Source organism: Schistocerca americana, chromosome 2 (genome assembly GCF_021461395.2).
Source record: "Schistocerca americana isolate TAMUIC-IGC-003095 chromosome 2, iqSchAmer2.1, whole genome shotgun sequence".
In the NCBI taxonomy this organism is placed as follows: Eukaryota; Metazoa; Arthropoda; class Insecta; order Orthoptera; family Acrididae; genus Schistocerca; species Schistocerca americana.
In genome coordinates this window covers 1,114,110,707-1,114,138,585 of record NC_060120.1, presented here as the reverse complement: position 1 = coordinate 1,114,138,585, position 27,879 = coordinate 1,114,110,707, and the positions used below count along the sequence as shown (strand labels likewise).

Here is a 27,879-nt window from a genome sequence, read left to right as displayed (position 1 = left end):
ACAGACAATAAATTTTCATTAGAAGGCTCAGAATACAATTTCTACTACAAATGTCTCTATTTTGAGATTTTTAAATCCACTAATGTTTCAATTTCTGTATCTTGAAGACTTGTTAATCATTTTTGTGCATGACTGAAGTAGCTGTAGTTCTCTTTAAACAGTTAAAAAGACGGAGTTCTTTTATTTATTTTGTGTGAGGTTACAAAAATGAGTAATCTGTTTTCTGTTTCTTATGATGGTAAAAAGAAACTGGATGCAGCTTCTCGTTACGAGATTGATGTGATTTCATTTCCAAATGCGGTATGAGGTGCAAGTATGGTGTGTCACATTAATGTAAAAAGACCAGAGAGCAAGATAGTTACTATCCACAATACGAATAAAATACTGATTATTAGACATTTATTTAGTATAAAGTTATGTAATACAGGAACGTTGACGACTTCAGTATCTGCTGCCGTTTGGGTAGACAATGATGTCATGAACCTGAAACAAAAAAAAAAGAAATATTTGTAACAATTTGCTAACTGTCGGAAATAACTTCAGGAAAGGGCGAACAAGGAAAGAAAAGTAGAACGTGTCCCCTGAATTACAGAAATGTGTTACAATAACGCAAGAGTTGAGTGACAGACCACCCCTTGTAAGTCGTTCAGATGGTTTGGATACATAGCCATAACCGGGTTTTGAGCGTTACCTACACATTTCCATGATGATACGGTGTACCGATCTATGCCATCGACAGTTCACCTTGATGTGATACTTTAGGTTTGACTGTTTCTGTTTTCGTTGTAGAATTCATGATATTCAAACACTGATAGTTCCATTATGCCAATATCGATACATCTGAGCGTCAATACTTAATGTGCATATGGTGAGTAATTTCTTCCTCTGTGGCAGTTGATGCTATGACCAACTGTGTAGAGTAGTTATTTTTTTTTTAACTTTGGACCTATGTTTCGCCAATCGTGGATTGTATTTAAGTCGGGCTGCCTTACTTCTTTGACGATCGTACATTTCTGGGAATAGAGATGATTGCTTTTGAAGTGTTATGTTATATGGTCTTTTGTGGAGTGGTTACTGTATTTTTACTGATACAGTTTCCCCGTTGGTTTCATCGTAAATTATGCAGCATATAGTACTTATATTACGATCGTACACTTCTCCTCACAGGAACGAATTCATATGGAAGTGTCACATGATGACAACAGCTGTTTCAGCTTTTGCTAAATGCGTTTGTGTGCCAGCTGAGGAATTTAAGTTAGTTCTTATTGGTCTTCCTTTACATTTCTTCGTATAAACCGTAGGTTTTGCCACATTCTGATGATCGTTTATTTTAGATGATTCGATTTCGGTAATGGTGGGGTACTACATAGTTTCTTTTATTGTACACTTGGGCCAGTATAGTATGGGTTGGTTAGAAACATAAGTCATCCTGTTTTGAACAGCACTTAATCTGATTTCTAGTACCTTTTTCTCATGGCTTTTTATATTTATTGGTAAACGCATGACTTAATGTTAATTAATTACAGTCGTTAGTCCTTCCAATGACAGTTTTGTCGGCTGGCTATGCCTATCACTAACGGTGCTTTGTTTTGTATGTGTACTTTTCACGTAATAGATTATGGAGACTGATTTAACTTTTGACATGGCACGGCGCTTTTGCCTATTTTGGTTGGGAATACATGGCTTGCTGTCACAGGGCGGACTTCTATCACTTATTTTTTCTTGACGAATCGTATTTGCCGATACTATGCTTTGTAGCATATTTACCTTGGTATAGTCGATTCTGTGAGTGGGATATGCAGTTTATTAGCTCCATATTATATCATGGGATTCCCCTGGAGCGTTTTCTGTCTTTACTACCGATTTCGTTTGGCTAGGCTCATGATTAATTTGCGACACCGCATTTTTAGGTCAATTTTTACACTGTTTTTTTTGTTGTTTTTTTTTTGGGGGGGGGGGGGGGCGTCTTCAGTGCCTGGAAGCTATGTGCCAGTTGAACGAGTTTTATTTCAGTATTTGTAATTTTGTGTTTTTTGCTGTTTTCTTTAGCTCATAGGTGATATCTTGGTTTACATATATTTGAGTACTTCCTTATTAACGCAGGATTTTATGTCTTTGACCATTATGTTTCCGATTTCCTACCCGTTCCTATGTCTGTAACCTTTTGTCTTCGATTCTTAATATGTTTTGTGCTTATACATTTACACTAACGCATTAATCTGGCTGATTGTGGCATACGGTAGGTCCCTGTGTTACGAGTAATGGTTTATTTCATAGATCTTGATTGTTTTTTAACTCTCTGTATCTCGTTTTGTAACGCTGCATAATATTGGTACGTAGTAGGTTTTTATTATTGACCACGTGTTAGTCTTTTGTAAACTTGTACGCATTTATGAGGGGATTTTCCTGATAACAGTAAGGTCTTCTTGATATTTTTGAGGGTGAGGTTGTCGCTGTTTCCTTATGGTGTGATTTGTTGTAATCAATTCGTCTTCATACCCCTTATAACCGTTCACATGTTTAGACTCAAACTGACGTATTCCCCAGGTACCTCTTTGCTGTATCTCATGAGTAGTGTTGGATTGGTTTAGCATTGAGCTTTGTGGCCTTAACTTCACCACACTCCTTGTGGAGAATGTTGTGATGTGCTTACCATATACGTTCATTTTACGGTGTATATGGGTTTTGGATTGACGTCGACCTGATGATAGCTGCGAGCCTTGAGTTTATGTGTAGTGTTGTGGGTCACAAGTTCTGCTGAGTGGCTTGAGACTCGTGACATACTTAGGCTTGTGCCCATACATTGTTTGGTTTATCGGCTTGGTTTCCCCATCGTTTGCAAGATTTTGATTTAGTACTGTTCCACTCTACCACTGATTTTTAGTATGAAGTCATTTAACAACTCAATTTTTCTTTCACAATTGTTGCCTCCTCTTTTTGCGATAGTATGGTCCTTAATTAGTGAGCTTATATTTCGGTGCTTTGTTGGTCTTCACACCCTTATCTTAATTTTAGTTTGTTCCATTCCCACACTACCTATGCGAAACAGCTTACTTTGTGTGAGTTCTTATTTGGACGGGTTCGTCGTCTTACAGATATGGACGATATTACGATGCGTTATATTCCCAGTAAAATAGTATAACATTGTCAGGTGAGATTTTGGAGGAGACCCCTTAGTGAATATGGGTTTGAGGTCCTTGTTTGTCCCACTCTTGTTTTTGTCCGCCTATTAATTGATGTACGGGACGTCAAGTCTTATCCGTTTTTTGATTTGGTTTATTGGATATGCTCTCGAGGTAAATTGTGACTATTCCTCGAATGTTCTTTGCATACCGTTATTCAGTTAATATTTCGTTTGCCATTGGGTTTTGTGTGTGGTTGCATTTTTGATGTTATGACAACTAATTCTGATGTATCAGCAGTGGTGGTAATACATAGGGGTAGATATGCACAGTATTGTGTATTCATAGATTACATCGCGACTTTTACTTAATGAAGACAGGTCTTCATATAGACTAGAGTTTTTCTCATCTATAAGAATTATGTAGGTTTTTTTAATTAAAAAACTTGACAAGCTCTTGTTTGTTTGAGCTTCTGAAGGTGTACTGTCTATTTTTGGTCTTTTGCAATGTTTGGCATGCTCTGTTACAATTATGTTACGTTACAATAGTTTCAGTGCTACTCATCGCTGTATGTGGGCAGGTACTCGTCTTAACGCTGCCAATTGCGTTTGCAGGTATTAAGGCTATTATTATTATTATTATGCTCAGTTTTCTATATATTCAGCTGTGGTATACCTTGATATACACTACATGTAGTCAAAATGAAATAAAATAACTTCTCAAATATGCGCGACTGTTTGGTGATCGGCCCTGTGAAATAAAAATTATTAATGCGGCTGTTTATTAAATGCAGCTTGAATTCCAAGGAATAGTACCAAATAAAAAATGATAGAGAAACGAAAAAATCAAACCAGAATGTAAGAGGAATAGTGCCATTAATATATAAGCAGCGAATGAATTGTTACGAACAAACAGTCAATGAAAACGCGGGTGTTGTGTGGGGATAACGCAGGGCACACCAGCTCACCTGTACTCGTAGGTTCTGCGACAGCATGTAGACAACGGCCTCCGCCACGTCTTCCGACTCCAGGCAGGGATTCTTGTCATAGTGATCCGCAGGAACTCCAGGGAAGTTTTTGGCGAACTCAGTTCTCACAGATCCTGGAGAAACTTCCTGTGGTGAGCAGCAGAGAGAGAAACAGTGAGTTTATTACTTGGAATTTTATCCATTAAATGCACAGAATATTGCCATGAGGAGAGAGCAAGAATTATATTTAGTCGTAAAAAAATTTAAGATAAGGAACTCATTCCAAGAATCCGAATGGTTAAAGGCATATCTTTTCAATTACAGTGCACTGGATATGAGTGTGTGAAAACAAAAACTGAAAAAATGCAGATAAGTGGTGGGATCATCTGTGACTGCTTAAAAGGAGTTAGCCTCAATTACAACGAATTTTCAACGCAGATGTTCGGCTTTAGGCAAATGGACAGGGCAGACTTACTATCTCATAAAAAATATGGCCAACAAATTGAGTCTGATACTAGATTTTGTCGTTTTTAAGGCCGTTTCCTACTACACCGATTTACATTTGCTCGATTCTTTCTTTGATCATAGACTGTTCAACAACACTGCCTCCCCTTCCTTTACTACAGTTTTCCCGTCTCTCAAGACTATCATCTGTCGTAATCAAGTACTCATGTATTGTCTCCGTGTATAAATAATCTATGTCATGTTAATTTGTACACTGTAGTTGTGTATAATCTAGTTCCAGATGAATAAAATGAACACTACTAACCGTAATTTCCACTGTCACCTGATCATAGGTTCAGCTCCAGTTTTAGCAAGCGCTGGCATGTCGTCCCTAACAGATTTAATCACTGGACCCGAACGATGAACTACTTTATCTGTGGTTATAACAAGATTATTTCATGATATTCCAATGTGTAGTTTTTATGTCTTAAATGCTGCTAGTTTACCTTCCCTTCTGCACCATTCCGGATTATTCGACATCTTCCTCTACGAGACCAAGAGGATACGTTATATGTGTGTCCCCTCCTCAATCCTTTAGAGTTTAACAAAAAAAAATTTTTGGGTGTCCGTGCTACAATCGAATACCATTAGATTATTAAAGCAAGACCGTGCGAAGAATATTCATAAGTTTGGAAAGGGCCTCAACATAATGGCCGCTTTATGGGTTTTATTTGTCATAGGGACTACTACCTTAAAAGAATTCTGCAGCGACATTAACTATGTTTCCATAGTGTAATGAACAAATACCTAGTCCGCAAATATGACTACCAAACCCTACCACTAGTTTGGGACTGAAAACTTACTCCAACGCGGATCTTGCTCTTCCTGGCAACCAGGTCCTTCCGGAGGCCCTCCAGCAGCACCTTGACGGCGTGCTTGCTCGCTGCGTACATCGAAATGATGGGGGCCAGTGGTGGCACGTGCGCCGCTATGCTGTGAACAAAGTGTTTCACGTAAGAGGCATGTCTTACAACAGACAACAAGATTAGATTCCTGCAGTAGGCTACATTTTCAAAGCTAGTAAGCAGTACTCATAAAAGCTTCATATTTCTGGTATCGCAAGGTTTCTTTCTGCGAAAACGCGAGAGTGTAGCAGAAGATTGTGAAGAAATAAGAAACAAAGTGTGCTTGATTGGAACTGCAGAAAGAAACAAGCGCAATAAAGAAGTGGATCCCATACTCCCAAGTGCGCGTTGGGGGCAAGGAGAAAACCATGTGACTTTCATGGGCTTTAGCTCTAGTGGATGAGTGTCACTGTTTCTTCCTTCAACCAAAACATTATTAGCACCCACCTAATAGACGGAACGCCCACGTTTCTCACGATTAACAGCGCCAACGCATCGTAGCATGGAAGCAATGAGGCCTTGGCAGGTCGCTGCAGGCAGTTGGATCCACATTCGCACACACAAATCACCAAATTCTCCTACGTTCCTTGGAGGGGGGCGATGAGCTCTGACGGCACGTTCAATCATCTCCTAGATGTGTTCGAACGCGTTCAGATATGGCGAAGGGGATATCAGTACATCAATTGGAACTACCCACTGAATTCCTTGAACTATTCCGTCACACTCCTGGCCTTGTGACATGGTGCGTTATCTTTCTGAAAAATGCCACTGCCTTCAGGAAACACCATCGTCGTGAAGGAATGTACGTGGTCTGCAACCAGTGTACGATATGCTTGGCCATCATGGTGCGTTACACGAAGTCCACTGGACCCACGGAAAACCCACGTTAACGTTCTCGAGAGAAATAATAAAGGTGCCACCTGCTTGTGAAGGTGTGAAGGAGGTGTTCCCCTGGAAGGGGACGGATTCGCGCCCTTCCATCGGCACATGAAGAAGGTACTGGGATTCATCAGAACATGCAACGCTCTGCCACTGCGCCAACGTCCAGTGCCGATGGTCACGCGCCCATCTCAGTCGTAGTTGTCGATGTCTTGGTGTTAACATTGGCACGTCCATGGGTCGTCGGCTGTGAAGGCCCAACATTAGGAGTGTTCGTGTACTATGTGTTCAGACACACTTGTACTCTGACCAGCGTCTGATTTTAGTTCTACTGTATTCCTTTTTCCCCGTTTCACTGAAACGTTGTCTAATGGGCTCTCTGAAACTCTCAATAGCCTCTGGTTGCTTCAGATTATCCATGCCTCATCTCCTTGATATCCTTTCTTTTTGCTATTTCTTGAGTTTTTCTGCAGTTCAAAACCGATCAATTACGCTCAGGGTCCACGTATGCCACAGGAAATGTCTTGCACTTTAAAATCGGGTTTCTGAATCTATCTTGCCATTATATAATTGATCTGAACATTGCCATTGGCACCAGGTCTGTTCAACATATACAACCTCCTTAGATGATTCCCAAACCAAGTGCTGACAATTATATTATACTCTGTACAAAATTTTGCTATCCAGTTTTCTCTTTCATTCATCTCCCCGAGTTTGTTCTCCTGCTGTTTTTCCTTCTATTTCTTTTTGTGCTCACGATTAATATTCTTCGTTCGAATTCAAATTAATTTTCACTTAATAATGTTTATTTTCTTAATTATACTCTGTGGCAACATTCAGATCCACCCAGGCCTTGTAATCCGGATGAGAGGTGTTTAGTCACGAAACTTCGGATATGCATCTGATGATCCATTCATGGAATTCAACAGGTCCGCTGATTGTAACGGGTATGCATGAACGAACCATTACGGGAAATAATTCATCATTTATTCCTGATGGTGTTAATCGTATTACAGGAATAACCGTTATACACTACAGTGTAGGTTACCTGATGAGTTGTGACATTCATTTTAACATTTGAAACATTGGATTTCCTTCAGTTCGAGACAAAAGTTATTGGTCTATTGATGGCATCCTATATAGCTCATTTATGTAATGTTTTTCAGTGATACTTAATTTCAATCAAAACTACTTTACGAATTACAAAATTGCCTAAATATATGTAGAAAAAATTTCAGAATGGTAATTTTGTGTGTGTATATGGGGAAGGGGGCAGGGGGCAGGGGGCACTGGACAACCGCTGTATGGCTCTGACCAGAAGTTTTCCTTGACTGTGGACGAATAAAAGGGTATGAAACCGATAGCATTTGATAACAAAATTAGAGGCGAACATTTTCAGCACGCATCATTTTACACGTATTTAGTGCTGCTAGTGAAAAGCTTTACCAAGGAGGGTGAAAGGAAGACTTCGATTAGTTGGAAGCGTTGTGGGAAGTGCAGTTGGTCTTCTGAAGAAATGTTCCAATAATTCAACAGTTTTAGCATTTGGAGTCTCTGTCACCTAGGCAAGACAATAGACAACGAACGGGTTTAGAGACGCGCTGCTTGTATCACAACAGGGAGGCGTGGCTCACGAGAAAGTGTAACAGAAATGCTCGGGAACATGAAATTGATTCCTTGAAGGAAAAGCGACGTAGTTCTCGCGAAATCATTCTGGGTTCATTTAGGGAACCTGGATTCGAAAAGTAGAGTGTAAGAGATTAGGGCACATGCAGAGACGTAGAGATATTTTTTCCTCCCTCAATACGCGAATGGGAATTGTTTATATTGCCTCAAAGTACCCTCCGCCATGCACTATGTGCAAGCTCTCGTAAGAATCACGTTGTATTTCGACTCAGTCGTGATAGGTATGAGATGACAGCATTGCACCTTGAATTGTTTTAAGTAAGAGGAAATTTCTCCACGTTCGAAATTTAAGTGCTAAAGAATGTTGTAGCATCCTGTAGGAAAATTTGGCTTGAGAGAGGATTTACCAGGATGAGTGGCTGTAGGCGTGCTGTGAATCTCATGTAAGGGAATTCAGTGCCACCCTGCTGTGAGAGGCCAATCCAGCTGGAAAGAGCTTAGAGCGGCGAGTAAAGTGGTTTTCATTAAGGGAAGTGTTAGAAAAAGATATCTGAGCATATGTGAACGGAAACACAAACGTAGTCTGCCTCGGTAGCCTCGCGCTCAACACGGCAGATTGCTAACCGAAAGTGAACGGGTTCGATTCCCGGTCGGGTCGGAGATTTCTCCGCTCGGCGATTGAATTTTGTCTCTGCGCTCGTACCGTCATAATTTACATTCTTCTGTTGAGGTAGCTCTATGAGCACGCCCCGAAAGACAAGCGTCCAACCGCGGACGGCGAAGAGCTGCCTATTGCACGGAGTGAGTAGCAAAAAGCGTTTCGCGGAGAGCGTTCCAGGTATGTTGATGCAGCCAACGTAAAACGGAAAACCCATGAAAGCTTAAACTTAGGACTCCCAAGATATAGACAGTGAAATGGAAATTCCGACTAGATACCCCGCATAACTAATGAAAACATTCTACGACATAGAAAATTAGGAACGTCGTTATCTTTGGCCCACACCAGTGTCATAAAAGTAAGACCCGTGGACAATTATTAATACATAAATGTCTAGCAACGGTTCTAAGTTGAGTAAATGGTACAGACAGTGATCCGTATTACTATATATTGCACTTTAGTAGTAAACAGTGTCAGTAATTTCTTGTGATTTACTTTACTAGATGTGAAAAGACTTAATTTAGAGATGCTGCTAAATATTGATATAACATAATATATAAATAATTTATTTATACGTTGTGTAACATCAGATGAACGTGCGTTTTAACGTGTTTCACATAAGACGTCATTGACGTTAATCCTTGAATAATCTCTAAGCTAGTAAATTTGATGTTTTTATCAACGTCAGAACTGGCGGCGCAACTGGAAGGAGCAGTAAGTAGAAAGCTACAGCCAATTGAAGACCAGAGAGCCCTGATAGCAGTGTACACATAAGATGGAAGGGTTGGCGAGATTTGTTTTATGGGGATGAAACGGAAACTTCGTACTGGGAGATAGAGGAGAGAACACTTGCTCCAGGAGAAAGATTGGCGACTTCTTGTGGAGACATAGCACACACAAGATTTCCTTAGTTTCTGGGCGGTGGGCAGTCACAAGTTCTGCAACAGAATTTCGTGTGGGATTTGGATGTTTTCGGAACGGATTCTACGTTGTGAACTCAGTTTTCGTCAGGCTTCGTGAGAAACGAGTAAATGCTGAAGGAAATGAAATTTGTTCTTCATATAGTGGGATTTAGTAAAGTACTGTGCACGCAGTCTGCTAGATTGCGTACTATTTCACCAATTTTCTGTTCTTTTAAAACTAAGTTTTGTTTTATTTGAAACTGTAGACTACATTGTCGACTAGTGTAATCTGCCATTCTGAATTCGTAAACGTACATTCATTTAATACTGCAGTGAACAAGCTCTGTAAATAAACCTTACATATTGCATCACTTTTCGGGAGTGCATCGGGGATATTTTTAATTCATATAGCGGTATGTCGGCTGACAGCCTATCAGCCATTCTCAAGATGAATCGCTTTCAACTTTTTCGGCCACTTCACACACTGCGGAGTAAACACGTAAGCGTCAGACATAAGTGTTGATAACAGGAGCAACAAAGTTCACTTCCTTGAACAAGAGCGCCACTCATCGATTAAACTTGATGCGTCTAAGAGTAAAGTAAAGCAAGCGCAGAATCAGCGATCATTAAAACTTAGCATATTTCCTTTCAAGTCGAAGACGTCAAATGAAGATTTTCCATCCTTTTTCGAGCTGAAAACCCTCGTCTGTGATGAGCAGGTTGTCTGCTAGTTGCATTTCCACAGCTTCGTTTACCACCGAATCCTAGCAGAATGAGGGTCTGACCAATATGTTAACTACACCGTAATTCATGGTATGACCATTGGAAATACAGTGTTCATTCACTGCTGGTTTATTCGGTTGTAAAAGGCGGGTGTATCGCTGGTATTCAGTGCAACGTTCTCTTTCAGTAAGTGTTGTTTGTCCTATGCACCGTTTACCACACTCACATGGAATTTCATAAAAACAGACCATCTTTCAGGGATGCCAAAAGAGCTTGTGTCTTGGCCGGTGGAAGGAAGATCACATTAGTTTGTGTTTCCTATTTATTCTTGCAATTTTTGAAGAGATATTTTCCACAAACGCCAGGATGGTCGTAGAAATTACGTCTCTTTTTTGTTGCTGTTCTTTTGGCTAGACTGGCTTGTGCGCTTTTACGGCTCCCTTAATTTGGTGTTTTGTGTATCCATTCTTATGGAACATTTCTTCCAAGTGTATCAATTCACTCTGTAAGCTATCAATCCTATGTGCTTAAGCTTTAAATACACTCATAGTTTGTGAAGGATGTTGTCTGCATGCAAGAGTAAATCGGTATGAGCGGGCATACGGTAAACACTATGTACTAAAAAGCCATCTTTCTTATGTCGAACTAATGCAGCCACAAACAGACATTCGTTTCCCGTTCCGTTCTAAATTAAATATTTTCTTGAAGGGAGTTGAGTCGTCCAAGACAATCAATATACTTGTCTTCTCCGTGGAACCAAACTATGTATGTTCCATCGATACATCTCCAGAACACTCTCGGTTTTAAAACTGCGGAGCTGAGTGCTTTTTATTCGAAGTTCTAGATAAATAAATTAGCTACCAGTGGTGAGACGAGGCATCCATGACAATGCCGTCAATCTGTTCAAAATATTTGTTGCTAAACGAAAAGTAACTGGAGGTTAGCGCATGATTAAATAATGCTGTTATGTCTTCTTCAAACCAGCTACTAATCATTGTTAGGTACCAATAAGTACTCTGATGAACAATGAAACGATGTCAAAACTGACCAAAAAATCAGAGTTGTTATGTTCGAAAGTTTCCGATCCTCCGGGAATAATTCAAAAATCACAATCGTTATATACTTAAATTTAAAGAAGGAACGGTTTTGCACCGATTGTCGATTGACCCCTTCGTAGTTATTTTAGAGTCAAAACATTATTTCAAATCCGATCGTAAGCTCAATCAAGTCAGAAATAAATTTATAATTTAGGCCTACTTGTTTAACGGAGGGTGTTTCCTAGGTCGCAGAGACCAGTAAGCTAGAAACGCGTCTATCATTCGCTAGTGGAAGAGGTTTTTAGCTTGAAGGCGGGTAATACGCTTCGCCAGACCCGCCGCCGCAGCCCACCTGCTGATGTGGATGATGAAGCCGTCGTCGACGCCCCTCCTCAGCATGTCCTGCACGGCCTCCCTGGTGCAGATGCTCAGACCCAGCACGTTCACGTCCAGGATGCGCTTCCACTCTTCCGTCTTACCAGCTGCAGGCACAAAGAATAGCGGTTTTTATTAGCTGAATGCCCACTGAAAGGAAGACAAAATACAAAGTGGAAACTGAAAGAGAGAGCAGTATTCGTCGTAAGCTAGGTACTGGATGTAGGTCAATAGTGAAACCAAGACGTCCACAAAGGAAAGAGAGTCCTCGTAGTCGCAACGATATGGCGATAAACTAAAAGCAACATTGCACTCCATAGCGCAAAAGAAAACGGGTCGTCCAGCTGCTGTAGCAGCTTCTGGAAGGCGCGGCACGGCACGGCGCAGCTGAGTCGCCGGTGCAGCACACTGCGGTCACAAACGCAGTTGTAGTGAGCTACAGCATCTCTGCGTCACTATCGATACTCGCTGTCGGCGTTGATTCTAAAATAAGGGAGACAGTGTTTCCAGTACACGAACTCGGTTGGCGAGAACTGTGCAGTAAGAATGTACAGTTTTCCACTATTACTGGTTTCAGACTTGCAGGAACAAGATAAATTTTGAGATCTAAATTAGGAAAACAGAAATGGAACTGAATCAGGGCATTGCCTTCGGAAGAGACACTAAAACCGACGTTTAGTATCTGCTTATAATCGGAGAAATAGTGAATATTTAGGTGGACTGAAAGCAATTTTAGGTGCCATGACCTTACTCTGCTTTCTGTGTATATTCACTCGAAATCGTTTTGAAGGAACTATTCTGGTATTCGTCAGAGCGTAGTGAAGAATCTGGGAGGAACTAAACCAAGTAGATCGCATCCGTATCTGAATTCCACTTCCTCTGAATTCAGACACAGTGTCTCAAGCACCGTGTCACCTTGCTCGTGCAATCTATACGATACTATATTTCTTATCGATATCAAGCTAGTGGTCTACTACTCGCTAGTAACCAACGCAGACAGATATCTTCCAGTCTTCCTCGCTCTATTTCGTTTTCCGTTTCTACGGGCCCGCAAGCGTGTGTTAGCTGTCCTCGCTATATTTAGCATATTGACACTGCACTAATAAGATGTTACTACTGTCTCCACGGCGTCACTTTATCCTGGGAGGGATCTGTCTGTTAATCGCGTAAATTCTAACACGAATGGTTTTTTTACTTGTTGCCGTGTTGAGAGAGTCCCTGAAAGAGTACGTTTCCTGAAAATGACGTTTGGGGCTTTCGACATATTCGTAGAAATCACATTCACCCTGCACTGTACGAAACGTTATACATCGTCTTCTGACAGGAACTACGCACTTCCCTACAACTTAGTCGAGACCAAGATCGACGATGAGTCAGTGGTCGACACAATAGTACGGAGCAACCGTTCCGACGTCCAGTAACATTAGCTCAAATCACGACCTACGAACAAAGTCAGAATAGTCTTAAACACCGACAAACATAATCAGAGTTTCAAAATCAAAGTCCATTGTCAAAATGTAGATGTAACACATCTACTTGGATATCGGAGAAACTTAAGCATAAAAGGCGTTGTACGAACTGATCATCCAGGTCGCAGGTGGGGGATTCATTTCATGCATGAGACCAGTTGGCAACCGTACGTGACGTGTACGGAGTCGCATCTTCCGGGAGTGAAACTGTCTACCACACAGGCACTATCGCCGTAACTCGGTGGTCGATTTTCATATCGCTAGAGCGTCGTTCAGACCTTCCACACCGATTCCCGCAGCTTGTGGTTTACCTGTCTCCACCATAAGCTGAGCGAATTGCGCTAAACGTGCAGTTCACTGACTGACGAACTGAAAAGGCCGATTAAACAGGATCTTTTGTTCCTTGTGAAACAACAGCCAGTAGAAAATGAGAATTTCGCTATAAAATACAAGGAAAATCTCATGCGAAGAAAATCTCGCTGAAAGTGATACGTTAGCAAATATACATCGCTATGTTTTGGTTGAAATGGTTCAAATGGCTCTAAGCTCTATGGTACTTAACATCTGAGGCCATCTGTCCACTAGACTTTGTAGGTTAGTTAGGTTTAAGTAGTTCTAACACACATCCATGCCCGAGGCAGGATTCGAACCTGCTACCGTAGCAGCAGCGCGCTTCCGGACTGAAGCGCCTAGAAACGCTCGGCCACACCGGCCGGCACTATGTTTTGACATTGAAACATTACGTTTACAATAGTTTCAGAAGGGCGCTTGATAAAGAAATGAAACACAATAGTTGTTACGGATTTACTGACCTGTCTCAGCGCCTAGAAATGACAGTCAGTGGTTAAGGCAATGGAATGTGGAATGACATCCGAATTTAGAGAGGTTCAATTTCTCATTGTAGTATCCTAATTGCGATTTTTTCACATAGTCGCGGCAAATGCTGAAACAATTCCCTTGGGAATGTTGTAGGACGCTCTTAGCCTACCTGCAGCTTGTTGTAGGTGAGACGACTTCCATACTGCGAGGAAGTGAACATTAAGCTTCAGGCCTTTGCTCCCTTTGAAGGGAGATTGCCATCTTGAAAGTCGTATTCTTTTCTATACAACAGCTCAAGTATGCATCACAGTGATTACTTATTCGAAACGCAGATTGATCTGTTAGACATTAAATATAATATAGCTGCTTATAAAAAAAAGAGCTCATCTACTTACATGTCAAATCATGACCGTTTCCCAAGCCGGCGTTATTAATCAAAATGTCGACGCCGGACAGCTTTTCCCTGATCCACTTGAATGCCGAGAGGATGCTGTCCTCGCTGCTGACGTCACCCTGAATAGCGTAAAGTTTACCGGGGGCGTCCTTCAGCTCTAGAGCCTGAAACAGAGGTGCAGAATCTGTCAACTTTGGCTCCGGTAGCAGTATTGCCTCACTATCATCAAAGCACTAACACCCAGACTCTTTTCACAACAACAACGCACCACAATTTGAGTAAAATAATATCGCGACATAACTAAGTATTTGCCAAGTACATCAAATCACATTAAAAACTGAACAACGGTTCATAATCATTCGGACTATTCAGATAGTAACATATACGAAACATTTATAGACCCTGAACCACCAAAAAAGTTAGATGCTTCTTCTCTACTAGTTTGCTTTAAATAAAGAAATATTCGGCACACTGTGGAATTAAATTACTACGTTACACAAACATATGATGCAGCTGGAGTCATCAGTGGTTACTGTACAGGTGTTCAAGATCTTTTAAGGAGGTAACTACCACAAGCCATCCAAGGGCTGGGAGGCTAGACAAACGTCATGGTGAATTTTTAATATCTTCGAATACGAATGGCGACTTGTAAGCAGCCATAAAAAATTTTCAGATCCGGCCATGTTAAAAACCTGTGTAATACTGACTTTTAAATCATCTTCTTCAAAGAAAAACACCTGAGTACAGTATTTTTTCCTTTCCGGATTATTCTTTTTTTTTTTTTAATTTGTTGTAAGTTCCTGTGGGACCAAACTGCTGAAGTCATCGGTCCCTAGGCTTACACACTACTTACCCTAACTTAAACTAAGTTACGCTAAGGACGACACACATACCCGTGCCCGTGGGAGGACTCGAACCTCCGACGGGGGTGGGGGGGGGTGGGGTGGGGGGGGGGGGGGGAGGAGCCGCGTGAACCGTGGCAAGGCGCCCGAAACTGCGCGTCTACGCCGCGCGGCATCCCCCCCCCCCCTCTTCCAGACCCACTCCTCTTGCCCATTGCTGTAGGCGCTCATGAAGCCATCACATTGTATGACCCACAAGTTCAATCTCGTCATAGTAATAAGACGAAGAGTGATCAAATCAGGTACAGACTTTTTTCTGATACTGCACGGACTCTGTGTTCCTACAAGGCGGTCGGAAGAGCACCAAATAAAAATGAATATTTCAAAAGTAGAATTTAAGAAGTTTAATGACACTATATGGGCCAGTCAGTACATTTCATGCTTGGTTGTGAAGAAGACAATTGAGGCTATCGTTGTAACTCTAGCAAATATCCAGGTAGAATTTTAAGAACGAGATGCAGAAGAATGAGGATTTAGTGCAAAGTTAAACATTTTTTTATCTAACATTTATGCTTATTGTTATGTTTGCTAGAAAAGTGCTAGTTACTATTTGATTTCCCTCAGGGCAAAGACTGTGATATTGTTGGAGCAGTTAGCCGAGATAAGCTGCAAAGGATCACTTCACTGAAATGTGTGAATCACTCAGGTTTCTAGTGTATGGAAATAATGTGTACGTCTGCCAACAAAAATACTTGCTGATATTCCCACTGAATCCTCTTCCCTTGGTGGAATTCGAAAATTGCCAAAACATTTTGGGCTATATGTAATTTGCCGAAGAAAGACAGCGTGAAACCTGCAAAACCAAATAATTTCAAATCATTAGAGTTCGATAAAGTTTTACGTATAGTAAACAGAGAAGTTAGAGGCGTTTTGTTTCAGATTCTGCAATAACTGAAGGAATCACTTGTCTAAATCCAAACACTGGAAGTTTTAGGTGCAAGCAAATGTTACTGTTGTAGGCTCAAAATTATTTATGCGGTATTAAATCGTTGGAGGCAGAAATTAAAATATCAAAAATGTTCTCATAAGACATGAACATCAAACTGGTGTGAAGAGTAATAGTTACTTACATTGTTTACGTTTTTAGAGCAGTAAAAACTTGATTGTATGGTTTGTACAAATTCAGTCAATCAGTGAATATTCCAGCTTCCTATGCATAGAGTGAAAGAATATTTTCACATATCCAACGTGTAAAAAATATTTAAGAAGTTCAGTATCACAACTGATGTGCAAAGAGTGCTTGATCATTACGCCATCAGTCACAACAACACATGGATTAATCTGTTTCAAAAGTACAAACTCTAGTTTGTTATTCCGTATTTCATACTTTCTCAGTGTTAGCATTATTGCTGTTTTCAAGGTGAATATGAAATGAATATACTCTAGAAACCATGTCTTTTGAGCCATAATTTGTTTTTCTTACATGGTAGGCCGGAAATCGGGTGTCATTCGTATCGGTATGTTCCGTTTCAAGTGTTTGCTGTTAATGGGGTATTCACTTCAGTGTCCAATACAAGAATGGAAATGCTTGATAGGTTCCCGGGAATTACGCCGGATAATATTGTGGAAACCGCACAATATTTCAGCGAGACAACTGCCCGCCATCTTCAGGTGCTACTGTCGTGTCGCTGAGAAGCTCGCCAACTTATATGCTGGCTTTCTAGAACAGTGCAGGCGCCAGCAGAGGGCTCTGGTATTCGACGCCGTCAGCAGATGGCGATGGCTGAACCGGCAGTGTCCAATGCGTAACCGGGCCAAAATGACCTCCTCCCGCCGAGAAGGGCGGGAGGAGGACGTCCAAGCCGCGGGAAGAGGTTTCAAGGTCCGAAGCTTGTTGTCTGTAAGTGCAGCCCAGTCGGCATGCCACAGCGATAAAATGCGCCGACAAATTACCCTGCTACAATCTGATGAAGGGACACAACAAGAAGCTGTCCGAGGCTGGAGGACCGCAGCCTTGGCCACGGCATCTGCAGCTTTGTTCCCAGGGATACCGACATGGCCAGGGACCCACATAAAGCTAACCGGAGAACCGACGTCCACCAGCTGCTGAAGAGAGCGTTGGATCCGGTGCACGAAAGGGTGAACCGGATATGGATCACTGAGGCTCTGGATGGCGCTCAGGGAATCGGAGCAGATGACATAAGCTGAATGTCGGTGGCGGCAGACGTAAAGAACAGCCTGGTAGAGGGCAAAGAGCTCTGCTGTGAAGACCGAACAATGGCCATGGAGCCGGTATTTGAAACTTTGTGCCCCGACAATAAAAGAACACCTGACCCCGTCATTGGTCTTTGAGCCATCTTTATAAATGAAGGTCATATTGATGAACTTCGAACGAAGTTCAACAAAACGGGAGTGGTAGACCGAACCGGGGGTAACCTCTTTTGGGAGCGAGCTGAGGTCAAGGTGAACGCGGACCTGAGCCTGGAGCCAAGGTGCCGTGTGGCTCTCGCCCACTCGAAAGGTTGCAGGGAGTGAAAAATTAAGGTGTTGAAGGAGGCGACGAAAGCGAACTCCAGGGGGTAGCAGGGCAGAGACATACAACCCGTATTGACGGTCGAGAGAGTCGTCAAAAATGGAACGATAAGACGGGTGGTCGGGCATTGACAGTAGCCTACAGGCATACCGACAAAGCAGTATATCGCGCCGGTAGGTGATTGGCAAACTCGCCAGCGTCAGCATGAAGACTCTCTACGGGACTAGTATAAAACGCTCCGATCGCAAGTCGTAAACCCCGATGTTGTATGGAGTTGAGGCGGCGTAAGATGGATGGCCGTGCAGAGGAGTATACGAAGCTCCCATAATCCAGCTTGGAGCGGACGATCGACCGATATAGACGAAGCAGGACGGTTCGATCCGCTCCCCACGACATACCACTGAGAACACGGAGGACATTTAAAGAACGGGTACAACGGGCAGCCAAATATGACACATGTGGAGACCAGCTAAGTTTCCTGTCAAATGTAAGACCTAAAAATTTTGTTGTCTCCACGATTGGGAGAGCAACGGGACCGAGTCGTAAGGACAGTGGGAGAAACTCTTTGTAGCGCCAGGAGTAAATACAGACCGTCTTCTCGGCAGAAAAACGGAAGCCATTGGCGACACTCCAGGAGTAAAGACAGTCAAGAGAACGCTGAAGACAGCGTTCCAGGACACGTGTACACTGCGCGCTGCAATAGATGGTAAAATCGTACACGAAAAGGGAGCCTGATACATCAGCTGGGAGGCAATCCATTATTGGATTGATCGCGATGGCGAAGAGAGCGACGCTCAAAACTGAGCCCTGTGGCACCCCATTCTCCTGGCGAAAGGTGTCTGACAGGACAGAACCCACACATACCCTGAACTGAACTGTCGATCCATTAAAAAAGAACGAGTAAAATGAGGGAGGCGACCGCGAAGGCCCCATGTATGCATGGTGCGGAGAATGCCCGCCCTCCAACAGGTGTCGTAAGCCTTCTCCCAATCAAAGAACACAGCCGCGGTCGGGCGCTTCCGCAAGAAGTTATTCATAATGAAGGTCGACAAGGTAACCAGATGGTCAACAGCAGAGCGGCGCCTACGAAATCCACATTGTACATTGGTAAGTAGGCGTCGAGACTCGAGCAGCCAAACCAATCGAGAGTTAACCATTCGCTCCATCACTTTACAGACACAGCTGGTAAGCGAGATGGGTCGATAACTGGAAGGCAAGTGCTTGTCCTTCCCCAGCTTAGGAATCGGGACAACAATAGACTCGCGCCAGCATGCGGGAACATGTCCCTCAATCCAGATGCGATTGTAAGTACGAAGAAGAAAACCTTTACCCGCAGGAGAAAGGTTCTTCAGCATCTGAATATGAATAGAATCAGGCCCTGGAGCGGAGGACCGTGATCAGCCAAGCGCGTATTCGAGTTCCCGCATGGTGAATGGGGCATTATAACTTTCACGATTCGAGGAGCGGAAGTTAGGTGGCCTAGCCTCCTCTGCCTGTTTGCGGGGGAGGAAGGCAGGGTGGTAATGAGCGGAGCTCGAAACCTCTGCGAAAAAGCGGCCGAAGGCATTGGAGACATCCTCAGGGGCCACAAGGACGTCATTCACGACCGTCAAACCAGAAACTGGTGAGTGGACCTTAGTGCCAGATAGCCGGCGCAGGCTACCCCAGACAACAGAAGAAGGAGTAAAACTGTTGAAGGTGCTTGTGAAAGCAGCCCAGCTGGCTTTCTTGCTTTCTTTAATAATACGACGACACTGTGCACGTAATCGTTTATAATTGATACAATTCGCCACTGTAGGGTGGCGTTTAAAGGTGCGTAAAGCACGTCGACGAGCACGTATAGCGTCTCTACATGCTGCGGTCCACCAGGGGACCGGTACGCGACGTGGAGAAGAAGTAGGGTGAGGGATGGAATATTCAGCAGCAGCGAGAATGACTTCCGTGAGGTGTGCGACCTGACGATCGCAGCGTGTGAAGGTTTGATCCTGAAAGGTCGCCCTGGAAGAGAAGAGCCCCCAGTCTGCTTTGGAGATGGTCCAACTAGATGAGCACGGAGAGGGGGTATGCTGCAGGAGATGGATAACACACGGGAAGTGTTCGCTCGAATATGTATCAGAAAGTGCATACCACTCAAACCGGCGTGCAAGTTGGGGAGTACATATAGAGAGGTCTAAATGGGAATAGGTGTGAGATGTGTCCGAAAGAAAAGTAGGGGCGCCAGTATTGAGGCAGACAAGATTGGGCTGGTTGAAAAGGTCTGCTAACAGGGAGCCCCTCGGGCAGGATGCTGGAGAGCCCCAAAGGGGATGGTGGGCATTGAAGTCTCCAGTTAACAAAAATGGTGCAGGTAGCTGAGCAATAAGTTGCATCATGTCTCCCCTGGTAATGGCAGATGACGATGGAGTGTAAACGGTACAAATGGAAAATGTAAAAGTGGGGAGAGTAATGCGGATGGCAACTGCCTGCAGGCCGGTGTGCAGCGTGATGGGATCGTAGTAAATATCATCCCGGACCAGCAACATAACCCCTCCATGAGCCGGGATACCTACCACAGGGGGTAGGTCAAAACGCACAGAGGTGTAGTGTTCCAAGGCAATTTGATCGCATGGGTGTAGCTTCGTTTCCTGGAGGGCCAGGACGAGCAGACGGTGCAAGCGGAGCAGCAACTTCAAGTCCTCTCGGTTGGAGCGAATGCTGCGAATATTCCAGTGAATAAGTGCCATCGTAAGAAGAAAAGGAAGATGAAAGAAGGGGTCACCTCGAAGGCCGCTGAGGGCCTGGCTATGAGCGAGCACTGCCGCCGCTATCAGTAGGCGGACAGTCATCGTCCATTGGGTCTATAGGTTCATCGGCCATCTTGGGAAGATGGCCGTGAGGGGGAGCTTCCTCCGCTGGTGAACGGCCAGATGTTCGGCTACCAGCGGTGCGGCCAGGCGAAACGGATGACGGCCTGGGGCGGCAACCGCTGGGTGGCGCAGGAGAAGAAATGCGCCGTGGCGGAGAAGGAGAACTGTGCTTCCTATGAGCCTTCTTGGAAGGACGTTTGGTGGAAGTACCGGTCGAAGGCAGGGAGGTCGAGGTACGTAGGAAGTCTCCCCGGGACGGTTCCTTCTTGAAGGCCTGTGCATCTGACTTCGGGGTCTTCGTCTTAGCAGAAGAGGAGACGTCGACCGCGCGATCTTAGCACTGGCCGAACGGACGACCGTGGTGCTGAAGGTCAGATTGCATGTCTGGGTTGCCACCTCCCTGGTAGTCCGAGGAGAGGCGAGGACAGTACTGTATTTCCCCGCTGGGAGCAGCGTGGGCTTCCTACTAGCCAATAGCTTGCAAGCAGCCGAGGTGGACACTTTCTCTTTGACCCGAATTTCTTGGATACAGAGTTCTTCCTTATAGACAGGACAGTCGCAGGAGGATGCGGCATGGTGACCCTGACAGTTCACACAACGAGGAGATGGAGGTGGACAGTCACCCTCATGGGTATCCCTGCCACAAGTGACACATTTAGCCGCATTGGAACAAGACTGTCGCGTGTGATTGAAACGCTGACACTGGTAGCAGCGCGTAGGTGTCGGGACATAGAGGCGAGCAGAAATAACGTCGTAGCCCGCCTTGATGCGCGATGGCAGCTTAACACTATCGAAGGTCAGGAAAAGTGTCCGGGTCGGTACAAGGTCATTGTTGACCTTTTTCATGACCCTATGGACAGCTGTCACGCCCTGCTCAGCGAGGAAAGATTGAATCTCCTCGTCAGTCAAGCCGTCGAGGGATCTAGTATAGACCACACCATGAGATGAATTCAAAGTTCGGTGAGCCTCCACCCGGACAGGGAACGTGTACAGGAGTGTGGCCCGAAGCAGTTTTTGTGCCTGAAAGGCGCTCTCAGTTTCGAGTAATAAGGTACCGTTACGCAACCTGGTACAAGATTTGACAGATCCAGCTATGGCATCTATGCCCTTCTGGATAACGAAAGGGTTGACAGAGGAAAAATCCTTTCCGTCCTCAGATCGAGAAACGACGAGGAACTGTGGGGCAGGCGGTAGTACTTTTGTCACTGGTGGCTGATCACGTTTCCGTTTTTGGGCAGAAGTCGAGACAGATGGAGTGAAATCCATTGCGGAGGAATCCCCCATGATTGCCAGCATCTCCGATGGCGCGCTCCTCCCTTGTGGGGACCCTCTCAGAGGGCACTCCCACCTTAGGTGAATGTTTACACCTCAGGTCACACCTCCCGAGAAACAGACGGAGGGACCAATCGGCATGGTCAGAAGGTATCAGCTCAGGCAATCACCCCTCCCTGGGCCTGGCCTTTACCAGGGGGTACATGCGTGCCTTACATGTCTACCCAGGGCGGGGAACTGCGCGTTACCCCGTCACCGGCTACGCGTGCGAACGCGTGGGTCGGCCTTCAGGCATGCACAGGGAGGAAGGAAGGAAGAAAAGGAAAAAGAAGAGAGAGAGGGAGGGAGAGGACAATCTGTCTCAAACGCCGAGGCGGAGACCAGAGAAGGCAAGGAGAAGAAGGCAATGAGAAGGCAAAGAGAAGAAGTCAATGAGAAGGCAAGGAGAAGAAGGCAATGAGAAGGCAAGGAGAAGAAGGCAAGGGAAAGAGTAAGGAAGACAGTGAGGTGGAGAAGAGCAAAGAAAGGAACCAACCAAAGGAAGGAAGAAACGAGAAGTGAAAAAGCAAAAGACCGCAAATAGAGGTCGTGGAACCGTCCGTCTCCGGACGCAGGCGCTAACGACCCCCTTGAGGGGGTGGGACTCCTTTTAGTCGCCTCTTACGACAGGCAGGAATACCTCGGGCCTATTCTGATCACCGGACCCGCAGGGGGGGGGGGGGGGGTATAGGTTAATGTTAGTCAGCGCCATTCTTTTGTAGGGATTATTGAAAGTCAGATTGCGTTGCGCTAAAAAATATTGTGTGTCAGTTTAGTGTTGATCAGAATAGGTAAAGAGCGAAATGTCTGAATACGTTTAGTTTTGCTCAGCTGTTTGAAAATCAAATAATGTAAGAGGTTTATCAGCACAGTAATTTAATAATTTTTGTAAGGGGACGTTACAAGAGTTACTCCAGGAACACTCTTCTGAGTTTAAACACTTCCGCTGGCCACCAACCTCCTCAGACATGAAATTTATTGAGCACATCTGGGGTGCCTTGCAATGTGCTGTTCAGAAGAGACCTCCACTCCTCCTACTCTTACGGATTTATGGATAGCCCTGCAGGATTCATGGTGTCAGTTCCCTCCATCACTACTTCAGACATTAGTCGAATCCATGCCAAGTCATGTTGCGGCACTTCTGCGTGCTCGCGGGAGCCCTACACGATATTAGGCAAGTGTGCGAGTTTCTTTGGCTCTTCAGTATATACAGGTGTACTGAAGTCTCCGATACAGGAATTGAAATGCTGTTCAATTGTATTTTGTTGTTAGTAGGGAGTGCACGTATCGGAAAATACAGTTGTGTATGTAGGTGCGTTGTGGTTTCAGTCACAGAATTTATTACAATTTGTTATTTTGTATTGATTAAGTTGTCACCATTCAAAAGTTCCATATTTTGGCTCCTCTCACAATAGTTTGTTTGGAATGGAAAAAAAAAAATCAGGCTGTGTAGATTTAAGGGAGAGTGGAATAGGAACTGATGATAGTGAGGTAGCAAACGAGATTCTTGTATTTACGGGCACAGGCCACATGAACGAGCAGGAGTTCGAAATGTTGTAGAAATAAAAAATTAATCAATTATTTTATCGTCTTGTAAGTCACTATTATTATTATTATGTTTGTTATGTAAATTAATTGCACATGTAATTTTTTAAATTATTCTCATCCAAGATGCAATAGTTTTTGACTGCCCCTGTACGCTTAAAATACCAACAGAAAGACAGAAACAGTGACTGGTTATTTTGATGGTTACTCCATAATCTACAGGTGGTACGTCACTCAAATTACAGTTATTTACATTCATTTTTCCAGCATCAGCTGAATTCATAGTGATGTTTTGAATATTCTTGCAATTTTGGCTGCATCGGAAAGGTTACCTATATTTTTACTGAAACTCTCTTTATTGCTGCCACTGTACACAGAAATCTAAACAGTTAACTGTTTCTCGAGAAAAAATGCTAGCACGAGCTACTTCAAGTTAGCCGAAGACGACAAGACAGAATTTTCAAGGGGCGTGACAACCAGGTGATGACTATAAATACAAAATATTGTTTGCAGCTGTATGTTGTACTTGACGTTTATCTCCGTGTATTCGAGGTTTGCAATATGGCCCATCCATGTGATACAAGCTACAGCTGCCACTCTGTGTATAGCTTCCTACTCAATGCAACGAAAGAGCAGATCTGTGACTATATACTGAGCCGTTCCCGCACCGACGGCAACTTCATAACAATATTTTTGCGTCTGTATTCGCATCTAGGCGCCTAAAGGAAATCTGAAGCTCCCGTGTTACGTTGTTTGCATTTTGCATGCTTATTCACTGTTGTGAATGTTTTCTCATAGAAACAACGATAATAGAAGAATAGAAATAAATTGTAATTATATTAGTGCGTTGCAAAGGGACACTAAAGACCACGATTCTCTTGTATCAAAATATTCAGAAAACATCCTTAAACATCCTCAGAAATTTTGTCAGAGGAATTCGGAGACACCATGTTGTGGCCAATAGTATTCAGGATTAGATTTGACGTTCCACTGAGTCTCTGGCTGACGTTTCTACTCATAGGTTCCTATCAAAAATTTACTGTGCAAGTGACCCTCTACAACTCCTCGTTGTCTATCGGTATATTTTCGTATCTGGAGTTTATACTGAGAGGCAATTGCTCGCTATCCAGAAAATCCATGGTATGTCAATTCGACATTTCGGATAACTATTAGTGCATTTATTGCATGGGTAACATGACACCATAACTATGTCTTACGAACTGTATGGAGCTCTTAATACTAGGTATGGGGAAAACCCATTGCTTAAAAACCGATACCGGTATTTTAGGTATGAATAACGGGTACTTCTCGATAGTTTTGGTCTCGTTTACAATAGGTGTTCTTACTTTGTATTAATAACCGGATAAAAACCCGGATCATCAATTTATCATACCAGTCGCGCCAAATATTTTTGGTTTTTAAATTACACCTTTTCTTTTAAACGCGTGATGCTGATTCGTAAAATTTCCACTGCTGTGAAATATTGGGTTAGTGTACAAAATGGCGAAATTGATTATAGCTATTTTAATAATAACGCTTACACTTCAAACAGGCAACACCCACATGAGATAAGAATCGGTACAGGATTGCAGAGACAATAATGTGCCCGTTGTCCTTAACTACCCAGAAGAAGAGATCGTTTAGTTTTTTGGGAGCAGAGTAGGATTGTCGTATGTAGAAAACAATATTTATCGTTGCTATAAAGATCTATGGGTTCTCAAAGACTGGTATTGTCTTTGAATGATATTATTTCTGAAGAAAGGAGTCGAGTTACAGATCAACACATTACAGAACGAGAATTTACGAACGAAATGGGGGCGACCGCTGTGACCGAGCGGTTCTAGACGCTTCAGTCCGGAACCGCGCTGCTGCTGCGGTCGCAGGTTCGAATCCTGCCTCGGGCAGGTGTGTGATGTCCTTAGGTTAGTTATGTTTAAGTAGTTCTAAGTCTAGAGGAGTGATTACCTTAGATATTAAGTCCCATAGTGCTTAAAGCCATTTGAACTATTTGAACGCAATGGGCAGTAAATATTAGCTATTGAATTAATTCGTTACCGAAATTTAAACTATTGTCATGTAATTGTTTATATTAAATGTTCTATTCAGGCTACTATCTAGATTGTTCATTTGGATTTTTTGAACGAAAAATAATGAATTAAAAACTTAAACTAACAGTAGAAGGTAGCTGATCTGCTGATCATGTCTACAGAAAATGTATTTTTTGCTTAAAGGCCTTGGAATCGGACAACTTAACACGAAGGAATCTTCAACCTCACTTTTCACCCTTCAGCACTGACTATTCGTAACGCCCAAAAATTGGTATGATCCTCAATTAGAACAGGATTTTTGAGCTGAGTTTCAAACAGCTAGAATCAGCAGGAGAATATTGGTCACCATTTGTAGTATTCGACCGTCATTGCTTTCCGAATATACACTACTGGCCATTAAAATTGCTACACCAAGAAGAAATGCAGATGATTAACGGGTATTCATTGGACAAATATATTATACTAGAACCGACATGTGATTACATTTTCACGCAATTTGGGTGCATAGATCCTGAGAAACCAGTACCCAGAACAACCACCTCTGGCCGTAATAACGGCCTTGATACGCCTCGGCATTGAGTGAAACAGAGCTTGGATGGCGTATACAGGTACAGCTGCCCATGCAGCTTCAATACGATACCACATTTCATCAAGAGTAGTGACTATCGTATTGTGATGAGCCAGTTGCTCGGCGGCCATTGACCAGACGTTTTCAATTGGTGAGAGATCTGGAGAATGGGCTGGCCAGAGCAGCAGTCGAACATTTTCTGTATCCAAAAAGGCTCGTACAGGACCTGCAACATGCGGTCGTGCATTATCCTGCTGAAATGTAGGGTTTCGCAGGGATCGAATTAAGGGTAGAGCCACAGGTGGTAACACATCTGAAAAGTTACGTCTACTGTTCAAAGTGCCTTCAATGCGAACAAGAGGTGACCGAGACGTGTAACCAATGGCACCCGGGTGATACGCCAGTATAGCGATGACGAATACACGCTTCCAATGTGCGTTCACCGCGATGTCGCTAAACAGGGATGCGACCATCATGATGCTGTAAACAGAACCTGGATTCATCGGGAAAAATGACGTTTTGTCACTCGTGCACCCAGGTTCGTCGTCGAGTACACCATCGCAGGCGCTCCTGTCTGTGATGCAGCGTCAAGGGTAACCGCACCCATGGTCTCCGAGCTCATAGTCCATGCTGCTGCAAACGTCGTCGAACTGTTCGTGCAGATGGTTGTTGTCTTGGAAACGTCCCCATCTGTTGACTCAGCGATCTAAACGTGGCTGCACGATGCGTTACAGCCATGCGGATAAGATGTCTGTCATCTCGACTGCTAGTGATACGAGGCCGTTGGTATCCAGCACGGCGTTCCGTATTACCCTCCTGAACCCACCGATTCCATATTGTGCTAACAGTCATTGGATCTCGACCAACGCGAGCAGCAATGTCGCGATACAATAAAGCGCAATCGCGATAGGCTACAATCCGACCTATATCAAAGTCGGAAACGTGATGGTACACATTTCTCCTCCTTACACGACGCATCAAAACAACGTTTCACCAGGCAACGCCGGTCAACTGCTGTTTGTGTATGAGAAATCGGTTGGAAACTTTCCTCATGTCAGCACGTTGTAGGTGTCGCCACCGGCGCCAACCTTGTGTGAATGCTCTGAAAAGCTAATCATTTGCATATCACAGCATCTTCTTCCTGTCGGTTAAATTTCGCGTCTGTAGCACGCCATCTTCGTGGTGTAGCTATTTTAATGGCCAGTAGTGTACCAGTGGACAGTAGACGGACGAAGTTTTCTTTTATGCACCTAATTTTATTTGATGTTTTGATTCTACATATCTTGAAACGTGTAACGCAAATGTCTGAGGGAGCCTTAGAAATTTTCAGTCCTTGTTGGAAGACTACGTTTATTACTAGAAAAACATGAATAAAGGAAATCGGAAATCGATCATTGAAGAAACCGGTTACTTTGAGTGCTTAAACTGGAAACGATAAATATCGGTATAACCGAAAACCCACTGTTTCAGTGATAACCGCCATCCTTACTTAATACCTTAGCGATGTTTGTTTGCATCCTAGGGCATTGCCCTTGAACGGCTTGTTGGAACCCATGCTAAATAACAAACATAATTAAAGCCTCGTATAAAGTGTTGTTATAAAATGTGAATCAATGTCCTAACATATGTAAGTTTCCTTTTTCTCAAGATGTTTACTAATTTCGAGCGACGTTTTCCCGTGACGACTCACCTTGACCCTGTCGACCCTCCTGGCCAAGCCGACGACGGTGAGTCCCTTCCTGAGCAGCGCCTGCACGACGGCGGCTCCTATGCCGGAGCTGGCGCCCGTCACCAGGGCGACGCGGCCCGCGTACCTCTCCATGCCCATTGTCGCTTCTACTTGCTACTTGTTGCTCGCGTGTTGCA

The 27,879-nt window shown here is 43.7% G+C and overlaps 1 protein-coding gene across 1 annotated transcript; it reads right to left on the bottom strand.

Annotated features, from left to right (window-relative positions):
- Window positions 1-347: 347 nt before the first annotated feature.
- On the bottom strand, window positions 348-27,879 carry LOC124596173 (dehydrogenase/reductase SDR family member 11-like). Its single transcript, XM_047135211.1, has 6 exons — window positions 27,704-27,879; window positions 14,322-14,484; window positions 11,616-11,745; window positions 5,397-5,526; window positions 4,090-4,236; window positions 348-483 (listed from the first exon to the last, which is right to left on the bottom strand). Exons 1-6 carry the CDS (start codon window positions 27,839-27,841, stop codon window positions 442-444), a joined length of 750 nt encoding a protein of 249 aa, XP_046991167.1. The 5' UTR covers window positions 27,842-27,879; the 3' UTR covers window positions 348-441.

Bases quoted from the DNA above. Each gene is read 5' to 3' on its own strand.
- LOC124596173 (XM_047135211.1), bottom strand. From the start codon at position 27,841: ATGGGCATGGAGAGGTACGCGGGCCGCGTCGCCCTGGTGACGGGCGCC. The intron at 11,746-14,321 runs GTAAGTAGATGA...TTGTGCCTGCAG, and splicing joins AAACGGTCATGATTTGACAT to CTGGTAAGACGGAAGAGTGG. The intron at 5,527-11,615 runs GTGGGCTGCGGC...CTTTGTTCACAG, and splicing joins TTCATCATCCACATCAGCAG to CATAGCGGCGCACGTGCCAC.